The 22765-nt window shown below is 44.7% G+C and overlaps 1 protein-coding gene across 5 annotated transcripts in view; it reads left to right on the plus strand.

The window, feature by feature from the left end:
• LOC146813014 (killer cell lectin-like receptor subfamily B member 1B allele A) overlaps positions 1-22765 on the plus strand; it is a 699061-nt gene that overhangs the window by 281126 nt on the left and 395170 nt on the right. For 3 of the 5 annotated variants that reach the window (XM_085620039.1, XM_085620037.1, XM_085620040.1), the window contains exon 5: positions 10553-10716. In XM_085620039.1, coding sequence (XP_085476165.1) covers positions 10553-10716 — 164 coding nt within the window. The remainder of the gene's footprint in view (positions 1-10552; positions 10717-22765) is intronic. The other 2 variants (XM_085620038.1, XM_085620041.1) reach the window with 1 other exon arrangement.

Consider the following 22765-nt stretch of genomic DNA (forward strand, 5'->3'; position numbering starts at 1 on the left):
AATTACAGTTGTCAGTCTGCCATTCCTTCATCTCTGGCACCCAATCATCTGGTTGCAGTCTGTCTCTTGGGTGCGGCCCAATGCTGCTTTAGCATCACAAGTAACATTTTCCCACTAATGTTTGCCACAAATCATCAGAACTCCAAGGGTCGGACGGAGCTCTTTGAGCTCCACTGCGACCGTGTACATTGTTCTTGTGTGATTACCTGTTCTCACCTCCCTTCCTTTTGGTACAGAATGTAAATTTGTTTGTTTATTGTGAAAGTTATATATTAAAAAATATTTGTATTTGGTTTGGTGCCTTAGGAAATGTATTATGGACTGAATAATGTGGTTGTGTGTTGGGAGCGTAGTATTCCTATTTTGAAAATGTTAATACTCTTTAACAGTTTTGCAAATGATCATGTGTTTTTAAGGATTTTTAATTGTGATTATTTATTGTGCACTGTATGTTTTATGGCAAGACATATCGAAATAGACTATATGATATATCCACCAAACATTGTCGGATGTTGGACATCCCATTTGCCTGTGTCACATTTTCACCACATCATTTAGAAATGAGGTACTTCCAGGTTTCTGACAGTGCAGCCTCATCTGACTCTGATGAGGGAAACCATTCACTGGTGTCCCAAGTGCTACAAGGAAACTGGCTCAAGACAATTCAGAGACTGGCTGTGAGGGCCTCACCGCTTGTATACCGATATAGACTACACACTCCCTACACTTCTGTCCTGACATTACAGTAATGTGTGAAGTCAGAGATAGTGAGAGAGAAAGCCAAACTATTCCTTCTATCTGGTTGAGAAGTGGATATGGGCTTCTTCAGTGGTGCAGCCAATCACAGGTAGGAATACTCCGACCCCCTCAGAAGGAGTATAAGGTAGAAATGAACGGACCACAGACCAGATGTGGTTTCACACATGTTATAGTCTACAGAACAAAAAAACTATTTAATTAACTAGTTTCCACAGTAGAAATTTTGATGATGAGCCTGTCCGGAAGACCTCAGTACTTAGCCCAGGCGTCATGATCTTCCAACGGAGGAGATGCAATGGTTTGGGCCTCTACATCCAAGAGAACGCTGAGGCCATAGCTCTCAAGGGCTGCCACTGGGCCTTTTTTAGGTCGAGCCTAGCAGTAGCGTGCAAGCGCTGCTCACTCTGTGAGACTGTTGTAGTAGAGTATGGGAGAGAAGCTGCACCCACTCTACGCCCATTTTTTTCATTGGCTTGTGTCATTGTCTTTCGTAAATGCTGCCTTCAGATTCATTAATAGGCTTGTTAGTCCCTCCTTAGTAGGGCCTTGTTTTCATTTGTAACCTCCAATGGCGACTGGCCCTTTTACTTCAATTGTTACATGGGACCTATTATTTAGTCTGTAAGCACTATTTACTTTAATGAGTTTCCCTTACTGCAGGCCAGACATGCGCCGCTTCAGCTGAAACTGCTTGTGTTTTTTTAAGCAGCATGACCGCCCCTGTAACACAGGTGCCTGCTTTCAGTCACTTTAACACGCCATTATCTTGTGTCTGTTTCAACCCAGCAAGTAAAATGGATTTAGAAATGATTAGCAAATTAAGTCATGTGACCACCACCAATACCACCACCACCACCAATACCACCACCACCAATACCACCAGCACCACCACAATACCCCTACCACCACAAATACCATCACCACCACCAATACCACCACTACCAATACCACCAACACAACCAAAATCACCACCACCAGTACCACTACCACCAATACCACCACCACCAATACCAATACCATCACCACCAATACCAATATCACCATCAATACCACCACCACCACCACCACCAAGACCACTACCACCAACACCACCAATACCAATACCACCACCAATACCATCACCACCACCACCATCAATACCACCACCTCCACCTCCACCAATACCATCACCACCACCACCATTACCACCACCACCAATACCATCACCACCAATACCAATATCACCATCAATACCACCACCAAGACCACTGCCACCAACACCACCAAAACCAATACCACCACCAATACCATCACCAGCACCACCATCAATACCACCACCTCCACCACCACCAATACCATCAAAACCACCACCAATACCACCACCACCAATACCACCACCAATACCAATACCACTACCACCAATACCACCACCACCAATACCACCACCACCAATACCTCCACCACCAATACCACCACCACCAATACCACCACCACCAATATCACCACCACCAATGCCACCACCACTACCACCACTAATACCACCATCATCACCACTACCACCACCACCAATACCACCATTAATACCACCACCAATACCACCACCACCACTACCACCAATATCACCACCACCAATAACGCAACCACCACCACCAATACCACCATCAATACCAACACCACCAATACCATTATAACCAATACCACCACCACCAATACCACCACTACCAACCACTCCACCACCAATACCGCCATCAATGCCACCACCCCAAATACCACCACCAATACCACAACCATCAATACCACTACCACCAATATCATCACCACCAATGCCACTACCACTAGCACCACCACTAATACCACCACAAATACCACCCTCACCAACACTACCAATACCGCCACCACCAATACCACCACCAATACCACCACTAATACCACCACCTGTACCACCACCACCACCAATACCACCAATACCTACAACACCAATACCACCACTACCACCAATGCTACCATCAATACCACCACCACTACCAATACCACTACAACTACCACCAGCAATACCACCACCACCAATACCACCACCACACCAATACAACCACCTCCATTACCACCAATACCATCACCAACACCACCAATACCATCACCACCACCACCAATACCACCAATATCACCATCACCACCAATGCCACCACCACCAATACCACCACCACCAATACCGCCACCACCAATACCAACACCACCAATACCAACACCACCAATACCACCACCACCACTACCACCAATACACTACCAATAACACCACCACCCATACCACCATCAATACCACCACCAATACCACCACCACCAATATCACCACCACCAATACCACCACCACTACCACCACCACTATTACCACCACCAATACCACCAATACCACCACCACCACCAATATCACCACCACCAATACCACCACCACCACCACCAATACCACCACCAATACCACCACCACCACCAATAACACCACCACCAATACCACCACCACTAATACCACCACCAATACTACCATTGTCACCAATTCCACCACCAATATCACCACCACCAATACCACCACCAATACCACCACCAATACCACCACAACCAATACCACCACCATTACCACCACCACCAACAATGCCACCATCACCACCACTACCACCACCAATACCAATACCACCACCACTAATACCACCACCATCATTACTGCCACCACCAATACCAAAACCACCACCACCACCAATACCACCACCAATATCGCAACCACCACCACCAATACCACCATCAATACCAACACCACCAATACCATTACCACTAATACCACCACCACCAATACCACCACTACCAATCACTACACCTCCAATACCGCCATCTATGCCACCACCCCCAATACCACCACCAATACCATCACCACCAATACCACAACCATCAATACCACCACCACCAATATCAACACCACAAATGCCACTACCACTAGCACCACCACTAATACCACCACAAATACCACCATCACCACCACTACCAATACCGCCAATACCACCACCAATACCACCACTAATACCACCACCACCAATACCACCAACACCAATACCACCACCAATACCACCACTACCACCAATACCACCATCAATACCACCACCACTACCAATACCACTACAACCACCACCAATACCACCACCACCAATACCACCACCACACCAATACCGCCACCTCCATTACCACCAATACCATCCCCACCACCACCAATACCATCACCACCACCACCAATACCACCAATACAACCACCACCAATACCACCACCGCCAATACCACCAGTACACTACCAATACCACCACCACCCATACCACCATCAATACCACCACCAATACCACCACCACCAATACCACCACCACTAATACCCCCGCCAATACTACCAATACCACCACCACCACCAATATCACCACCACCAATACCACCACCGCCACCACCAATACCACCACCAATACCACCGCCACCAATACCACCACCACCGCCAATAACACCACCACCAATACTACCACCACTAATACCACCACCAATACTACCATCACCACAAATTCCACTGCCAATACCACCACCAATATCACCACCACCAATACCACCACCACCACCACCAATACCACCACCAATACCACCACCAATACCACCACTAATACCACCACCATTACCACCACCCCCACCACCACCACCAATGCCACCATCACCACCACTACCACCACCAATACCAATACCACCACCACCAATACCACCACCATCATTACTGCCACCACCAATACCAATACCACCACCAATACCCCCACCACCAATACCACCACCAATACCACCACCTCCACCAATACCACCACCACCGATACCACCACCAATACCAATACCGCCACCAATACCACCACCAATACCACCACCACCACCACCAATACCACCCCCACCAATACTACCACCACCAAATCACCACCACCGCCAATACCACCATCTCCACCTATACCACCACCACCAATACCACCACCACCAATACTAATACCATCACCACCAGTACCATTACCAATACCAATACCACCACTACCAATACCACCACTAATACCAGTACCAATACCACCCCCACCACCAATACCAATCAATCAAGCAGGGATTTTATAGAGCGTACTACTCACCCGTGAGGATCTCAAGGCGCTAAGGGGACGGGGAGAGCAGCAGCTCTGGTCAGTCGAAGAGCCAGGTCTTGAGGTTCTGCCTGAAGGTGCGCAGGGTAGGGGAGCGTCTAATGTCAACTGGGAGCTTGTTCCAAGCATTGGCCCGACGTAGGAGAAGGCTCTTCTGCCTGCTCTGCTTCTGCAGATGCGGGTGGTCTCTGCCAAGGCTAGGTCAGCAGAGCGGAGGTTCCTTTTGTGTATGTGAAAGGAGACTCTTATGTTGAGATATTTGGGTCCGATGTTGTGGAGGGAATGGTAGGTGTGGGTGAGTAGTTTGAAGGGTACTCTCTTCTCGACGGGGAGCCAAAGTATGTCACGTAGGTGTTGGGTCATGTGTTCGTGCCGCTGGGTCCCGAGGACGAGTCTGGCTGCATAGTTCTGGATGGTTTGGAGCCTGTGTAGGAGAGTTCTGTTGATTCCGGTGTAGAGGGCGTTGCCGTAGTCCAGTCTGCTGGTTGTGAGTGCGTGGGAGACGGTTTGCCTGCATTTGGGGGGTATCCATTTGAAGGTCTTGCTGAGGGTGCAAAGGCACTTGAAAGTGGCGGAGGCAACGGCGTTGATCTGGTGAGTCATGGTGAGGGAGGAGTCAAGGATGATGCTGAGGTTCTGTGTGTAGTCTGTGGGGGTGGGTGGACTCCCGAGGGTGCAGGGACACCAGGTGTTGTCCCAGGCGGAGCTGGAGGGTCCAAGGATGAGGACCTCGGTCTGCTCCGAGTTGAGCTTCGGGCAGCTATTTTTCATCCAGGCAGCGACATCCTTCATTCCTTTCTGGAAGCAGAGTCTGTTGTCTTCGGGGTTCTTCATGAGGGAGAGGATGGGCTGGGTGTTGTCGGCATATGATACGATGCTGAGCCCATGTTGCCTGACGATGGAGGCGAGGGGGGCATGTAGATGTTGAAGAGCGTGGGGCTGAGCGATGATCCTTGGGGTACTCTGCAGTTGATCTCTGTGGGTTCGGAGAGGAAGGGAGGGAGTCTGATCCTCTGGATTATGCCAGAGAGAGGTGGTTCCTCGTACCTCAGCATCGTGGAGTCTGGCTGCGAGAGTGCGATATGAGACTGTGTCGAAGGCTGCGGAGAGGTCTAGTAGAATGAGGGCTACAGTGTGACCCTGGTCGAGTAGCATGCGGATGTCGTTGGTGGCTGCTAGGAGGGTGGTCTTGGTGCTGTGGTTGCTGTGAAATCCGGACTGGGAAGGGTCTAGGATGGAGTTCTCTTCGATGAAGGTGGTCAGCTGAGCATTTACGAGTCTCTCGGTGACTTTGGCAGCGAAGGGGAGGAGAGAGATGGGCCGGGAGTTTTTCAGGTCTGTCAAGTCAGCCGTGGGCTTCTTGAGGAGGGGTTTACCTTCTGCCCACTTCCAGTCGTCAGGGAAGATGCCGGATTCGAAGGAGGCGTTGATGATCCGTCCCAATTCGGGTGCAATGGTGGTGGCGGCCCTGTGTAAGATGTGCGGTGAGCAGGGGTCTGTGGGGGCTCCTGAGTGGGTATTCTTCATGGTCGCGGTATTGTGTTCGGTGGTGGCAGGATTCCAGGTTGTGATGGTCGGCTCGTTGTTGGTGGGGGGGCTGCCCGGCGTCTGGTCGCTGAAGTTGTCATAGAGAGCCTTGATTTTCAGATGGAAGTAGGAGCTGAGCTTGTTGCAGAGTTCCTGGGATGGTGTAACGGTCGTGGCTTCACTGGGAGGTTTGGTGAATTGCAGTTTGACGTTGAAAAGCTCTTTTGCATTGGTTGCGTTGGTGTGGATCTTGTTCTTGATGAAAGTCCGCTTAGTGTCTCTTATGAGCTGGTGGTATTCCTTCAGGGCGCTTCTATAGTTGTTCAGGTCATCCATGGTTTTCTGGTTTCGCCAGGTTTTCTTGAGGCGTCTGCAGGAGCGCCTGGCTTCTTGGAGTTTGGTGGTGAACCAGGCAGCCTGCAGGGGGCGTTGTTTGACGGGGCGGAGGAGTGCGAGCCTGTCGGCGCAGCTGGAGATCCAGCGGTGAAGTTCTTTGGCTGCGGAGTTGCCGTTGGTCGTTGCGCAAGGGGGGTCTAGGAGGAGGGTGGTGTTGAGGTGCTCCTCTACCATCCAATACCCCCACCACCAATACCAGCACCACCAAGACCACCACCACCAATACCACTAATACTAATACCACCACCCCCAGTACCACCAATACTTATATCACCACCAATACCAATACCACCACCTTAACGCTTCTTGCTTACTAGTAATAGCAGGGGCACAGTACGAGGCTGGAGCTGCAGCCGAGACCATCCCTCACTTCCTCCATGCCTGCCATGTAGCACAGCCCAACCTGCACCAGGAGGTGAAACCAGGGCCCTACAACAGCTGGAGTGTTTTTCTATTAGGCCAAAGATAACAATGACATTCCGCAATGCCACACTGCACACTCAAATCATGGAGAGGGCAGGAAATAACCCCCCCTCCCGCTCTTCCTCCTGAGCCGCGACAGTGTAATCACAGAGCAAAAGGTGTTAGAGCGCTTTGTAAGTGTTTATAGCACAGATCATATGTAACTCTCACTTCACACTTTGTGTCTGTGTGATTTACAACACTTACACATCCTCTTCACTGCACTATTCATCACTACTTTGAAGACATCGCAAGCCGGTCTCTTCATCTGATATTTAGAATTTAACACGCGGTCAAGAAGGCCCTTTATTGCAATGCAATAGGTCTTGCATTTGTGAGAGTTTAAGCTATTAGTATTGTAAATGACAATGCCTTTTATTTATGTCTTAGAACCCAAAACATAAATAAAAGGCATTGTCATTTACAATACCAAGAGCTAAAACTTGTGTGAATATGAGACCTATTGCATTGTAAATAATGCTTGTTGTAAACTGGGTGTAGGACAGAACCTTGCCAAGATGATGAAATGGAATCCTTAACCATGCATGTTCTGGAAAGCTTTTCCAGCGATTTAGACCAAAAAGCCACATCCTGTTAATAGAATGAGTCCAGGATGCTGTTAGGAGGGGGGAGGGGCATCTGCTCTACTTTTCTGAATGTGTTTGCTGATCTTTATGGCTGTGAAGGTTTGGGCAAAGAGATACATTTGATCGAGGCCACCTTCAAAGCTCATATCATGGTTGTTTTTCCTGCTGTTACTGAATGCTGACTTAGATAGTTTCATTCAATCACCGTAGGGGGAGCTATTGTGGATGATCCAGTCTGCAAGGGCATCATAATTCCCATTGCACTCTCAGTGCCCCTGTGCAGGCGATTAATAATGAGCCAGAATTCTTCAGCACGACATGATCGTCACTCTTCCTTTCAGCTCTTCCTCCAGCTGCAGTGGCATGCACCATCTTCCAAACAGGTCAACAGGGCCTATCAACTCTAATAGTCTCTGGAACATGCGGGTGAGACTTCCATCGCTCTTCTGTCTTCTCCCTCTTTGGTGCTGGGTTGCATCCAGTCACTTGTCTTGTGTGTTCCCTCTTTAGGGAGCTTCTTTTAGCTCCTACTCTGGGCGTTCCCTCGTCTGGGCATGGCTTCCTGTGGTGGTAGCTTGCCACTTGGAATGTGCGACTCCCCTCTTGCCTGTATTGCACCACTGGCAACTCAATCTTGAGGCAGTGTGAGGAAGGGCACTTATTTTATGACGTGGCGTGGTGCCACATTCTCTTCTCCATGTTGCGGTGGTGGCAGCATGCCACATGGGGATGTGTGGCTCTCCTCCTGCCTGTAATGGGCCTATGTACGATGTAGTGCTGGGGGCTCCGTGATTGTCTTTGGCCCTCTACGGGGCTTTTCTGGTCCAGTGGAGATGTAGAGGGTCACCCTCCTGCGATTGGGCCACGCTAGGACTTTACTCCTCTTGTCTCTGGAGAGCGCTGGTGGCTCTGGGTATGTGTGTGGGGGCAGGGGGGTAAAAGTATTCCTCTTCCTCGCTGGGCATCGATTCTCAGCAGCAGGTGCATGCTGGGGGGACACCCCACATGGAGCCACAGTACTTTCAGGTTAAGCACGGTGCTTCACAGACAGGCATTGGCCGGGCCAGGTTACCATGCGGGGATGTACAGTAGTTTACCATCTACCACAGGGCCGCTCACGTCCGCTGTGTCAGCAGGTGAGGAGTGCCTCGCACAATGCTCCCCCCCATAAGGAGCTGTGAGGCGGCTGCTCCCTCTTGTGCCACTGCAGGCTGGTGCTATTTCCTCCCTCTTAACTCAGGAGGCCAGAGGGTAGGCACTGGGTTCTCACCCCCTGCAGGCAACGTCGGGCCGACACAGGTATCTTTTCTCTTGCGGGGTTACAGCAGGTGGGTGACAGCAGAGTGGGGCTGCTGTGGGAGTTGCCTTCTCTTACCTGCGGCAGGGAGGTGCAGTCGTGGCACACGCGGGCCCTGGAGGTTCGAGTAGGGTTACTCCTCGGAGGTGCGGCCTCGCCTATACCTCTGCTGGTGTGATGCTGCAGTCAGAGCTGGGTCTTGCTGTGGGACGCCTCTCACTGCGACACTGCGACTATGTGGGCGAGGCGATTGAGGCGAAACAGTCTCTTTCCTCTCCTCCTTTCTCGGCACGGAAAGGGTTCCCTTCATTTCGGGGCAACATGCCTACTTCACACAGGAGGAGGACTGCTGCAGCAGTGGGGACCACAATCTCTTCCTTAATTACAAGAGTCACCTCCTAGGCAGCACAGCATGGGGTCAGAACCCCTTGTCGCTATTGTTGTGTTGTGGGCCATGGGCCAACATGCTACTAGAATCACGACACAGACACTAGGTATGTGGTTAGCTAACTGTCCCCAAGCACATGCACTTGACGCCTGTGATGGAAGGGTGTGGGATGCATGTATGTCCACTCCCACGAGGGAGTGGCTGAGTAACTAAGCATCTGCTGAGACAATAGAACGTGTCCGCCGTTACGCTACACTTTTCACAGATACTTCCATGGGTGAACTTTAACTTCTGTCTTTATAGAGAGTGAACACTGTTGCTTCTCTTGGGCGCAATTCATAGTCACCTGCTCAGTGCAGAGTCCAAAGCCTGTTTTATGTGATTGAACTGTTTAAAGTGCAACCATTAAACCTGGTATTGCTTCTGGTTAAAGCTAAATTTACAGTGAGTGGTGTTTGTCTCTTTCTGTTCAGAGTTGTGCTGTCTGAAATCAGGCACTAATTTGGAGAAATATTGGATTAAATGAAAGCACTTAAAAGTGCAAGTGCATACAAACAAGTGCTCGGCTCGGCACTGAGCCAGCCAGCGATTTTGTACTGCCCTTTTTGTTTTCTTGCGGTGGCGCCACGCAAGGGAATATGGTGGTAACCTGTTTTTCCTGCCAGCGCCAAGAAGCCTTTGGGCGTTTGACTGTGCTTTATAAATACGAACTCCAAACATGTTTTGCTATCACAGTTTCTGGTTTCAAAACATTGTAAGCAGCACTTTCACAGGACTACATGTACTCTCTTCAGAAGGATGAAAGACACAAATCAGGCCTGTCAGTTGCCAGCCCTGTGATCCACAAGCCAGTCACTGATTCCAGCAGTGAACAAATGAGTCCACCTTTTGAAAACCTAGAACATGCTATTAATCTGTTTTTTATTACTCAATAATTGAAATCCCCAGTAACAATTCATTCCATTTCTCCTTTCAGCAGGAGCTGATTCTATGCCATCTTTTCCTCTGAAATGGCAGCAGCGTGAGCGAAAATGCTATTACTTCCCAGTAAGAACAGATGAGAAGAACTGGACCGCAAGCCATGAAGATTGCTCGTCCAGGGGCTCCCGCCTGGTAGTAACAGAAGACAAAGCAGAGCTGGTAAGGCATCGGTAATACAGGAGCAGGCAGAGCTGGTAAGGCATCAGTGGTACTAAGACTGGCAGAACTGGTAAGACATCACTGATACAGGAGCAGACAGAGCTGGTAAGGCTTCACCTATACAGGACAAGGCTGAGCTAGTAACGATTCAGTGATACAGGAGCAGGGGGAGCTGGTAAGGCATCAGTGATACAGGAGCAGACAGAGCTGGTAAGGCATAACCGATAAAGGACAGGGACGAGCTAGCAAGGATTCAGTGATACAGGAGGAAGGAGAGCTGGTAAGGCATCAGTAATAAAGGAACACAAAGTTGGTAAGGAATCAGTGATACAAGAGCAGGCAAGGCTGGTAAGATATCAGTGATACTGGACCAGGCAGAGCTGGTAAGGCATAATTGACTCAGGAGCAGGCAGAGCTGGTAAGGCATCAGTAATACAAGAGCAGGCAGGGCTGGTAAGGCATCAGTGACAGAGGAGCAGACAGAGATGGAAAGGCACCTGAGATACAGAAACATGCACAGCTGTTAACTATTCAGTAATACAGTATCAGGTAGGGTTGTCTGGAAATCAGTGGTAAAGGAGCAGATGGAGCTGGTAAGGCAACAGTGACACAAGAGCAGGCAGAGCTGATAAAGCATCCAGATAAAGGAGAAGGCCAATATGTTAATTTTTTGTTCTCAAAATTGCAATTTTTCCATCCTTCATGCGAAGTGTCTTAACATCCTACACAATGGATTTGCAGCACATAGCTCCAACAACTGGGTGTGGCTCTTTGAAGACTTTACTGACAAGTAAAATTATTTTAATGAACATTAGATTTTACACTGAAGTGTGGGGACACTGAAGAATGTAAGGGTTGGAAACCATCCAAAGACCACAGTGTGGTAACATGTTAAAAACATCAAGAGAAGACAGCTGAACAGAGGGGAGGGTAGAGAACTGTTGACACTGTACACTGGATGTGAGCTCTAGTAAAATAATTCACCTTATCTTAAAGGTTTGGCTTGATGTAACCCTTGACTAATGAGATGAAGGAGGCCCCTTTGTTGTGTGTTAGAAAAATTGGAAAATGTTTCCAAATCATGGGAGCATTGCCCAAGCAGGAACATCTCTTGTGTGATTATTCGTTTTTTTAAACCTTTTAGTGATTTTACAATTCAAAGTATAAACAATCAGTCACCTCTTAACAAGGGTTCAGTAATCTGCAGCCCTTTGAATCATCCAGCATCCAGCTGGACCTAGGTTTACCTAGATCTTGAATTATGTGCATTTACTTTTTCCCCTCTTGAATTATCTCTGGGCACAACAGAACAAATTGTGCACTCATTCTGCGATCTGTAATCCTCTGTGATCCCCTGTATTTCTGACAGAGTTGACAGATTTGTCCCCCATTTCTTAAGACATCATCTGCCCCCATACACTTGCTTTATGGGTAGCATGCACCAGTCAATATCATTCTTCCAGGAATGTACGCCCAGTGGATCACTCACCCCCCATTGGGTCGCTATATTACCATTTGCCACCATTGATCCCAAAACTATAAAGATATAGGGGCATATTATCAAGCACGACGTAAAGATTATCGCCGCTTTAGCGGCAAAAAACTGCCCCTAAAGCAGCGATAATGACCTTGATAATATGCCGCAGAGAATTCCAGTAGAAGCCCATGTTAACACCAGAACATGGGCTTCTATGGGAATTCTCAAGGGCATATTATCAAGCCCATTATCGCCGCTAAAGCGGCGATAATTTTAAAGCCGTTTCTTGATAATATGCCCCTTGATGTATTTCGTCTGGCCTCCCTCTCCCCATATACTGAGTATGAGTTTTTTAGCTGCATCCTCTATCCGCACTTTCATTACTGTGTTGAGACATTTTCTTACCTGTCCCAAAATTGTTTTACTGAGAGACATGACCACATATGTAAAAAACTCTCCTCTTGACCACATCCCCTACCGCAGTCATCTAGCATCACTTTTCCCATTTTTTGAAGTGCTATTTTTTTGTAGTATTATCGGTGTAGGATATGTATTGTATCACCTCAGTCGCTACCTCCTGGGGGTTCCTAACACTTCCTCCCATTCTCCTCTTTGAAATAGTCCCAATACTGTTTCCCAAGTAACTCTTAATTTCGCTAATGTATCTGAGGGTGTTTGGCGAAAATATCGAGTATAAATATCGGAAGACACAAACATTGGAAAATAAATATTGTGACACAAATATATTGTGATGCAAAATAGCATCAAAATATTGTTTTTTTAGGTAAGTAAGATAGGTTTTAAGACTATTGTTGGTTTTAATATCGTTTTGAATAATAAGACACAATATAGTGGTAAATAATATAGTGGACAAAAATGTTTTGTCAAAAATATTGTTTACCAAAATGTCGTGCTCCTTCATTTATAATGTAAGTGAAAAAATATTGGGAAAAAATATTTTTTACTCAAATATTGTCAAAGAAGGCAAAATATGATTTTGTGATATAAATAATATTTGAAGTAGTAAATGTTAAATATTTCAATATATAAATGTAATATAATTTAAATGTAATATAGTCCAGTAATATTTAATACACAATGTATAAATATATACTTATATAAAGTATATATTTATACATTATATTAAATATTAGTGGTATATATTGAATTTAAATTGCAACACAACACATAGATGTGTGTATATATATATATGTATATTATCTACTGGCGGTCGCCAGTAGATAGTTATAGTTAGGACCTATTTTCCATAGGAGATCCGCAACATTCTATTTGGAATAACGTTGACGCTGGTTGATGAATCCTCGCGAAATTTTCCAAACTTTTGGCCAGGTCCGCTCCGCTCCTACCCTAAAAGTTTTGCGGTGATCCGTCAAGCGGGGGCCGAGAAAAAAGGGGGTCCCAAAACGCGTTTTCCCCATGCAATTTTCCATAGGATCTGTTGTTGCAGCTACAGCCCGAACCGCTGAACGGAATGACACCAAATTTGGCAAAGAGGTAGTCCTCAGTTCGGACTCGTGCCTTTTGCATATATGGTGTGAATCCGTTCAGTAGTTCCTGAGAAAATTAGGGTAAAAAAGTTAGTGATATCTATGGCCGCGGAGGATCCGCGGACCGTACCCGCACCGTAAGCGCACCCTCCCCGAACCGAGCGCTCACCCTCCCGATCGCGCGCTGAATGCTAATTGGCTGTCGAGTGTCTCTCTACATTCGAAACCAGAAACTGTTGGCGGCCATTTTCAGCCTCGGTAGAAGCAAGGCTGAAGAAGCAAGAGAAATAAGTGTGTAAAACATATAAAGGGGGCAGAGTGGAAATACTCTGACCCTCTAGAGGTGCTTAGGGGGTCCCAGAAGGACCCCCTGGGGCCCCCTTTTTAAAAAAAAAAAACGGCAAAATGCACGCACGGTGCGCGCATCCTAACGCGTTGGGTGCACGGATTCTCACGCGTTGGGTGCGCGGATCCATGGCAATGTTTTTTGAAAAAAGACAAGAAATCATTGGTTGTATGACTACTTTCTACTCTGAAAGGTAGGGTGTATGTTTCTGTTTTTTAAAGGTATGATTCTTATTGGTTAACAAAAACAGATTGTAAGTAACATTATATATGATAAGCTGATATGTTGAAAAGTCAAGCACACTTCCTGTCTTGCGTAGGAACATTGTGTGCTGAACTTGTGACCTGTGAGCTCAGTGCAGTGTTCCATGACCTGTTTCTATGGTAACAGGAAGAAGGCAGATTGGGGGAAGGGTTGAAATGTATTTCAGTTGGAAAGGGTTGAAATGTTTAACCAATAGAAATGTGTATTTGCTTTTGAGTTTATGTGTGAAGGATTGTGATTTGATGTTTACATGTATATGTGTGGAAAATGAAAGGGAAACTTTTCCATTCTTTGATTTTGCTGAGAGGTGCACAGTGCAGAGATTCTGTAAAAGAAAATATGGTGAGTGATTGATATACTTCTTAATCTACAAAAGAACTTGAAAGATGAGTTATTTAATTGTGAGGGAATGTATGTAGACTATTTTGATTTTAATCAGACTAATGTATTTCTCCTGCTAAAGTGTAGGGAGTACTTTTTTTCTCTACAATGTGTGTGCATGTAGAAACCATTCTGTGATAAGCATTTGTGTTTTTCATGTGTTTGTAGACAGATAACTGTGTTGTTTTTATATTTTGGTAGAATTAGAAACCAGTCATTGTTTATGAATTTGTGAAATGAGTTATGTTATGTTTCTATACTAAAATGTAGTACTACTTCTAAATGAAGAAATGTGTTTTGGTATAGTGCAAGGGATAGTGTTGTTTGTCTAGAATCACACAGTGAGTCTGTGTGCATTTGGGAACCACTGTGAGAGAAGCTTTTGGTAACATCGTGTATTTGCTGACAGATAACTGTTTTAACTTGTCATGTTGTGAAGTTTTAGTAGCATTAGAAGACAGTTATGGCTTATAATTTGATTAAATGAGTCAGGCTTTGACAGAAAAGTGCAGTCCTGAAATATGTAGATTGTGTGCAGTTCCCTTACCACTTGCACTGTAGTGAATGAGTTTTGGTAAACTCCTAGGGATAGTGGTGCTTGTCTAGAATCACACTGTGAGTTAGTGTGTATTTGGGATCAGTGTGAGAGAAGCATTTGGTGACATCATATATTTGATGACAGATAACTGTTTTAAAACCTGTCATGTTGTGAAGTTTTAGTAGCATTAGAATCCAGTCTTTGCTTATGCGTTGATTAAATGAGTCATGCTTTGACACTGATGTGCTGTACTTAAATATGTAGATTGTGTGCAGTACCATTAACTCTTCCAGACTAGTGAATGAGTTTTGGTAAACTCCTAGGATAGTGTTGCTTGTCTAAAATCACACTGTGAGTCTGTGTGCATTTGGGTAAGGATTGTGAGAGAAGCATTTGGTAACATCGTGTATTTGCTGACAGATGCCTGTTTTAACACCAGTCATGTTGTGAAGTTTTAGTAGCATTAGGAGCCAGTCTTTGCTTATGCTTTGATTATATGAGTTAGGCTTTGATATAAAAGTGCAGCCCTGAAATATGAAGATTGTGTACAGTTCCCTTACCACTTCCACAGTAGTGAATGATTTTTGGTAAACTCCGAGGTATAGTGGTTGTTGTCTAGAATCACACTGTGAGTCTGTGTGCATTTGGGAACCACTGTGAGAGAAGCATTTGGTAACATCGTGTATTTGCTGACAGATAACTAATTTAAAACCTCTCATGTTGTCAAGTTTTAGTAGCATTAGAAGCTAGTCTTTGCTTATGCATTGATAAAATGAGTCAGGGTTTGACACTAAGGTGCAGTACCATGTACTATTATGTTCACTGTGGCAGAACTGAAAATGTAAAGGTTTTACCTAAGCACTGTCCTAGAAGTAGTCTGATTATTTAGTCAGTTTCTAAGTACCAAATAGATTGCTTCAAATATCTATGCAGTATGCATGTAGTGTTCTAACATACTATACACTTGTCTTTTACACCTTCAATTCCCTAGTCAGTATCCATACGCTTCCAGGAAACATCCTGTCACTTCCTTTGCAGTCCTCTAGAGACCCATTCAACAGCATGTACTAATCCATTCACTTTGCTAAAACCCAAACACTTATAAATTCACCAAGACACTCTCTTTCCAGTACTCTAATGATTCAGTCACTGCCTAAGTATTCATGCACTGAGCCAGGTCTTAGCACATGGACTTCTTCAAACCCCTATCCACTATGCATGCAGTCCTCTAACCATTTACACACTTGTCTTTCACACCTTCAATTCCCCAGTCAGTATCCGTTCACTTCCAGCAAACACTCTGTCACTGCCGTTGCACTCCTCTAGTGACCCATTCAGCATCATGTACTAATCCATTCACTTCGCCAAACCCTAATAAATTCACCCAGGCACTCTCCTTGCTGTACTCTAATCATTCAGTCAGTACCCAAGTATTCATCCAGTGACCCAGGCCTTAGTATATGGACTGCTTCAAACCCTTATCCACTATGCATGCAGTCCTCTAACCACGTACACAATTGTCTTTCACACCTTCAATTCCCTAGTCATTCAGCACCATGTACTAATCCATTCACTGTGCTAAAACCCAAACACTTATAAATTCACCAAGATACTATCTTTGCAGTACTCTAATCATTCAGTCAGTGCCTAAGTATTCATACACTGAGCCAGGCCTTAGCACATGGACTGCTTCAAACCCCTATGCACTATGCATGCAGTCTTCTAACCACCTAGACACTTGTCTTTCACACTTTCAATTTCCTAGTCAGTATCCATACAGTCCAGCACTTGTCACTGCCTTTGCACTCCTCTAGTGACCCATTCAGTACCAAGTACTAATCCATTCCCTGTGCGAAAAGCCTAGCACTTATAAATTCACCTAGGCACTCTCCTTGCTGTACTCTAATCATTCAGTCAGTACCCAAGTAGTCATGCAGTGAGCCAGGCCTTAGCACATGGACTGCTTTAAATGCCTATGCAGTATGGATGCAGTCCTCTAATCACCTACACAGTTGTATTTCACACCTTCAATTCCCTAGTTAGTATTCATACTCTTCTAGCAAACACCCTGTCACTCACCCAGTGTGTCTCCTTATAGTACTGTAATCATTTAGTCAGTTAGCATGTAGTCTTTTAGTGAGGTAGGCTTTAGGGCATGAACTGCTTCAAAGTAGTATGCACTATGCATGTAGTGTTTTAACGATCGTCACACTTGTGGTTGAGGGCTATAGTTTCTTAGTCAGTTTTTATATAAAATGTGTTTGTACAGTAATGGAATAGTATAAATTTGAAAGTTATTAATATACATTTATTTGTGATTCTTTTTTACAGATACAGAACAGGAGTGTTTCTCATCTGTTTGCACTCTTCTCGTGCAAGATTGTTTGGATGAAGGGTCCTTAGGTGTTTCATCATACTTGCTGTGCCGCACGAGTATTTTTTGGATCCCCTCGTAACAGAACTCTTTGGCAAATCTTGCGAGTGATGAAGGTGGCATTGGTCTTTGTTTGCCCCTTGGGAAAAGTAAAAGAATTCCGCACCACTGAAGAAAAATGTTGTGGGCGTGGTGCCTTCTGCAAAAAATTTTCCTCAGATTCGGTAAATATTTTAAAGCGGCAATATTTACAGTTTTTGTAAGTTAAACTTATACAATGTTGTTAGCTGTATGCATTTTATATATCTGTGATTTGTTTCTTGTGGTATTTTGTTGATAATACCATGTTGTTTTTTTTTTAACAATCTTTCTGATTTTCCAGGTCTGTCGTCGACATCCATGATTCCCACAGTAGTGTTCCGCCTTGTTGTTTTGTATTATTGTTGTTACATTGTGTTTATTAGTTTATTGTTCATATATATGTTAATAAAAAATAAAGTTTGAAAATAGTTTATCGTTTATATATTTATTATTATAAAAAATAAAGATTGAAAAAAAAATTAATAACGTTTTTGGTTGTTCTCTTAACTGCTGTGTGACTCTTTCTTGTTCTTATTACTGTTATTTGATGGAGTCCACCATGGTGTTAAATTTTGGGGCACTTATCGCTGGAATACTGGTGATATCTGCAGTTTGCACCAACTTCTGTATAGTGTGTTAGATTTATCTCAACTTTACTTCCGTTAAAGAGCTGATAATGAAATGGAGAGTAGCCGTTCCCGTGCAAAAAGACACGAGGTCCACCTTTCCGATTTATTCTAAATACTAAAATCCTGTATTGAATTGCACTGAGATATTGGCTGCACTTACAGTGTACACACAAAATCTATTAAGAAATCTCATTGTATTTATATTGTTTAGGAATAGTGCGTCAGGTGCTGGATCTTGACAAGATACACTGTTCAGTTCATATATTGTTCTGCACACGAAAAAAATCACATCACAACTTTCACACCAATTACAATGCGAAACAAATTCCGGCGATAAGACACGTTAGCACCAGGGATTTTACACCTGCTTTCTGCTGGTGTTAAGCAGGACTACTACCTGCACCATGAAAGGGAACACAGCCAAGAGCCACACCAGAACACCCACAGGTGCCATAGAGTCAATGAGCATGATACAGGAATACCCATGAGGGCCACAAGACTCATCGCAACAACTTCAGGACCGCCAATGCCCCCCAAACCCGCATCTGAGCAAGTGTGTCCCTGTGGTCAGGTCATTGTGTTAGCATGATAGGCATGAGCCCTGCAATATCACAGTGTGCTGTCACCTCAGCTTTGGCAGTGAGCCTGGACATGTAGCTACGCACGCATCGTCCTGCATGTACAACCGGCGTGTGTTGGTCCGGGGTACACAGGTCAGCGCAGGGGTGTGCCTATTCGGCAAGGGGAACGGGGTGTCTTGGACATGTCCATGTACAGAAAGTGCGGAAAGTGTGTCTCTGTGTTCTGGTGTGGCCTACCACAAGGGCCGCAGCAGTCGATGTTGTAAAGTGGCATGCACCACCTCCAAACGGCACTGTGATGGTGTAGTTGGAATGCAGCAGGACATGCGCGAATAGGCGTTACAATGGTGTGCCGTACGAGTGCACGAGATACAACAGCGCACCGTACATAAGTGTGGGGGCTCGTGTGAGGGAGGAGCAGCTGTTTGGCAACGTAACAGACAATGAACTCACCCATGTGCCACGTGCTGGGCATCTCATCCATGATGACCACGGTCGCAGACATCCCACAACACCAACGACTGGCCTTTGTACACATCCTGTATGAATGCAGCGTGGTTTTCACTTCTATGCTCGTTCAGTAGTGTGATGTTGGCGGGTTGTGTGACTTGTGCTCCTTGTTGGTGTGTTTCATTTTGGCCATTGTTAGTCTATATGTGTGTTGTACTTAATTGTGCATGTGTGCCATTCTGCCCATCTCCCCCACTCCCCCCACTCTCTGCTTCTTCCTCTTCCTAGTGCTGTTGTGTCTATAATTTTGTTGCTGCACACATAAATACATGTAAAGAATAAATTAGAATAGTTCCTTGATTCTTTTAGGTTTCAAAACTTCTCTATTGGTTTCTTTTTAATTTTCCATATGAACCATTTTTTTAATATTCAACAACACATAGAAGTCAGAAGTGCAACGTATTCTATCAACACACTTTCTAGAACATTCTACAATATGTGCAGGTTAAAAGTTCATCAATTTTTTAAAACTTTACGATATTTTTTTGTAACATTTTCTTGAACATTTAATGACACGTGCAGGTTAAAATTTGACGATTGTTTTAAGTGCGAACAGTGCCTTCCAAATGCAAGTAGCAGGTGTGGTTGAGCTGAGCAAATTTTATCCTATGATATGTACTCCACGTTGAAACTGCTTTTTCTTAACCAATCACAAAGATGCTTTTCCACAAAACTAATGTGCACCCTACTTTTTAAAAAGAATGCTTTTCATGATATCTTTAGAGATAAGTTATAAATAGGAATTAGCATTTAAAAAACCTTTGAAATTCATTGAAAAAACCATAGGTTTCAGGGGCGTTATAGTTAGGAATTGGCATTTAAAAAACCTTTGAAATTCACTGAAAAAACCAAAGGTTTCAGGGGCGTCATAGTTAGGAATTGGCATTTAAAAAACCTTAGAAATTCACTGAAAAAACCATAGGTTTCAGGCGTGTTATAGTTAGCTGGACATTTCCCTCGTACAAAACCCTAGAAATTCCCCTGTTATAGTTAGTTCAGATAACTATAACTCGCGCCCCCGCAATGCTCTGCTGATGACGTCACATATTACATCACTCATGACATGGTCAGTGACATCACTGATGACATCAATGATGACATCTCAAATGACATCACTGATGACATCACTGATGACGTCATCCATGTGATAAATTAGTACATCTTCTCACACCCTAATATAACCTTTGATACACCGACTCAAAATTTCAAACGGCCATTTTGACAACCATAGATACTCCAATACCAATAACTACTCACCCACTCATTGACTTTTAGGTCTACATACATGTCCACTCACTCACCTCTACAGTCACTCATACTTACAGTCACTCTGTGCATTTATACATCTATATAGACACTCACACACCGCCAATCATCCATTGAGGTACTGACACATCTAGTCAGTCATGCAAATAATTAATCACAGTCCAATTTACTCATCTATACAGTTAAACACACTCAAGTTCACTTCCTCATAAAAATACTAACAAATTCTGTGTCTTCCTGCAGAAAAATCAAACAGCACATGATACAGATATCCTTGCACTATGGCACATACAGCCACTCCCGCAAACACACACTCTCACATATAGATAGTTATATACTCTTACACACATATACACTGCGTTTCACATATGTAGTTACTGACACATGTACAACTGAGATATACATTCAATCACTAACACACCCATACGTACACTCACCCAACCATACAGTCCATCACAGATGCACTCTTAAAACCATGCACCCACTGAATCACCCACTCACACATCTAGTCACAGAGTCACACACACCCTACCCACACAAACACTCAGGCACCCATACAGATACTCAGACAATCAATCAATAACCCATATAGACACTCATATAGCTATTCACAAAACCATGCAGCCACTTATACACCAACACACAGACACATACCGACATTCACACAGTTTAGTCACTAGTCTGCAGTAAGATACATTTAATGACTCACTTATAGAGTCAGTTACGCACCTAGAAAATCATCCATTCACACACTTGTACACCCACTCATTCTTCAACAGGCCTTTCCCTATATATATTAAACATATTAAAACTTTACAGAAACACATACTCACTGGATGACGTCATCAGTGATGTCACCAGTGATGTCATTTGAGATGTCATCAGTGATGTCATCAGTGATGTCACTGACCATGTCATGAGTGATGTAATATGTGACGTCATCAGCAGTGCATTGCGGGGGCGCGAGTTATAGTTAGCTGTACTAACTATAACAGGGGAATTTCTAGGGTTTTGTACGAGGGAAATGTCCAGCTAACTATAACACGCCTGAAACCTCTGTTTTTTTCAGTGAATATATATATGTATATATGTGTGTGTGTATGTGTATATGTATATATATGTGTGTATATATGTATGTGTGTATATATATATATATATATTCACTGAAAAAACCATAGGTTTCAGGGCGACTATGCATACAATGAATGCAAGTAGAATGTATTTACACCGCTAGTGAAGCTCTGACATGTCTGACACCCTACCGTGCCTAATCCCGGCGTCCCCGCTGGTGGGTACTCTCCAAGTAGACACCCTTGTCGTTTATTTATACAAACATGGGTAGCTATTGACGGGCACATTTAATACACACGCACATCAGGCCATTCAAAGGGGATTCGACAAAAATTCGACCAAACTATGCAAGAAACCCCCCTCACGGTTAATAAAACGCACATCCATCGCCGGATGTGTAATACTTTTTATTTTACTCTCTGGAAAGGAGACAAACCTCACTTGAGAGTCACAGCGTGTTCCTGGCTGAGCCCAATGCTCTGTTACACCCACCAGTGTCCGCTGAGTGCCACACACCTCTGTGTTGTATTCCACCAGCTTGTGCGTATGCTATGACACTCGCCCATGTGCACTGTAACACCACCCCGTGAATATGTCATGCCACACTTGCCTTCGCACGATTTATATTGCCCCATCTAACGTGCCTTCCTCGATGCCTATGTTATAACGCACAGCGCTATGCCATACATATTACAATCTGGGATCCATATCTTTGTCACAGTGCATATGCAATGTTACACTCCCCAGCACATATTTTATATTACAACCTTAGAGACTACTTAGGTTACACAACACTGCCCTGTGCATATTACACTCCAAGGCGCATATCGCATAGCAAGCGCTAGTGCCTGTGCTATCTCGCGCTCTCCAATGAATCTGTCATTGCGCACAATGTATTGCATATTATATTTCACGCCCCGGTTCATCTTATATCACACTTTTTGGTGCATAGTTTATACCATATACTATATCTAGTTTTCACTTTCAATTGTGCTCTCAGGACTATGTTCTATATAACACTGC

Source organism: Triturus cristatus, chromosome 7, assembly GCF_964204655.1.
Source record: "Triturus cristatus chromosome 7, aTriCri1.1, whole genome shotgun sequence".
Taxonomy (NCBI): domain Eukaryota; kingdom Metazoa; phylum Chordata; class Amphibia; order Caudata; family Salamandridae; genus Triturus; species Triturus cristatus.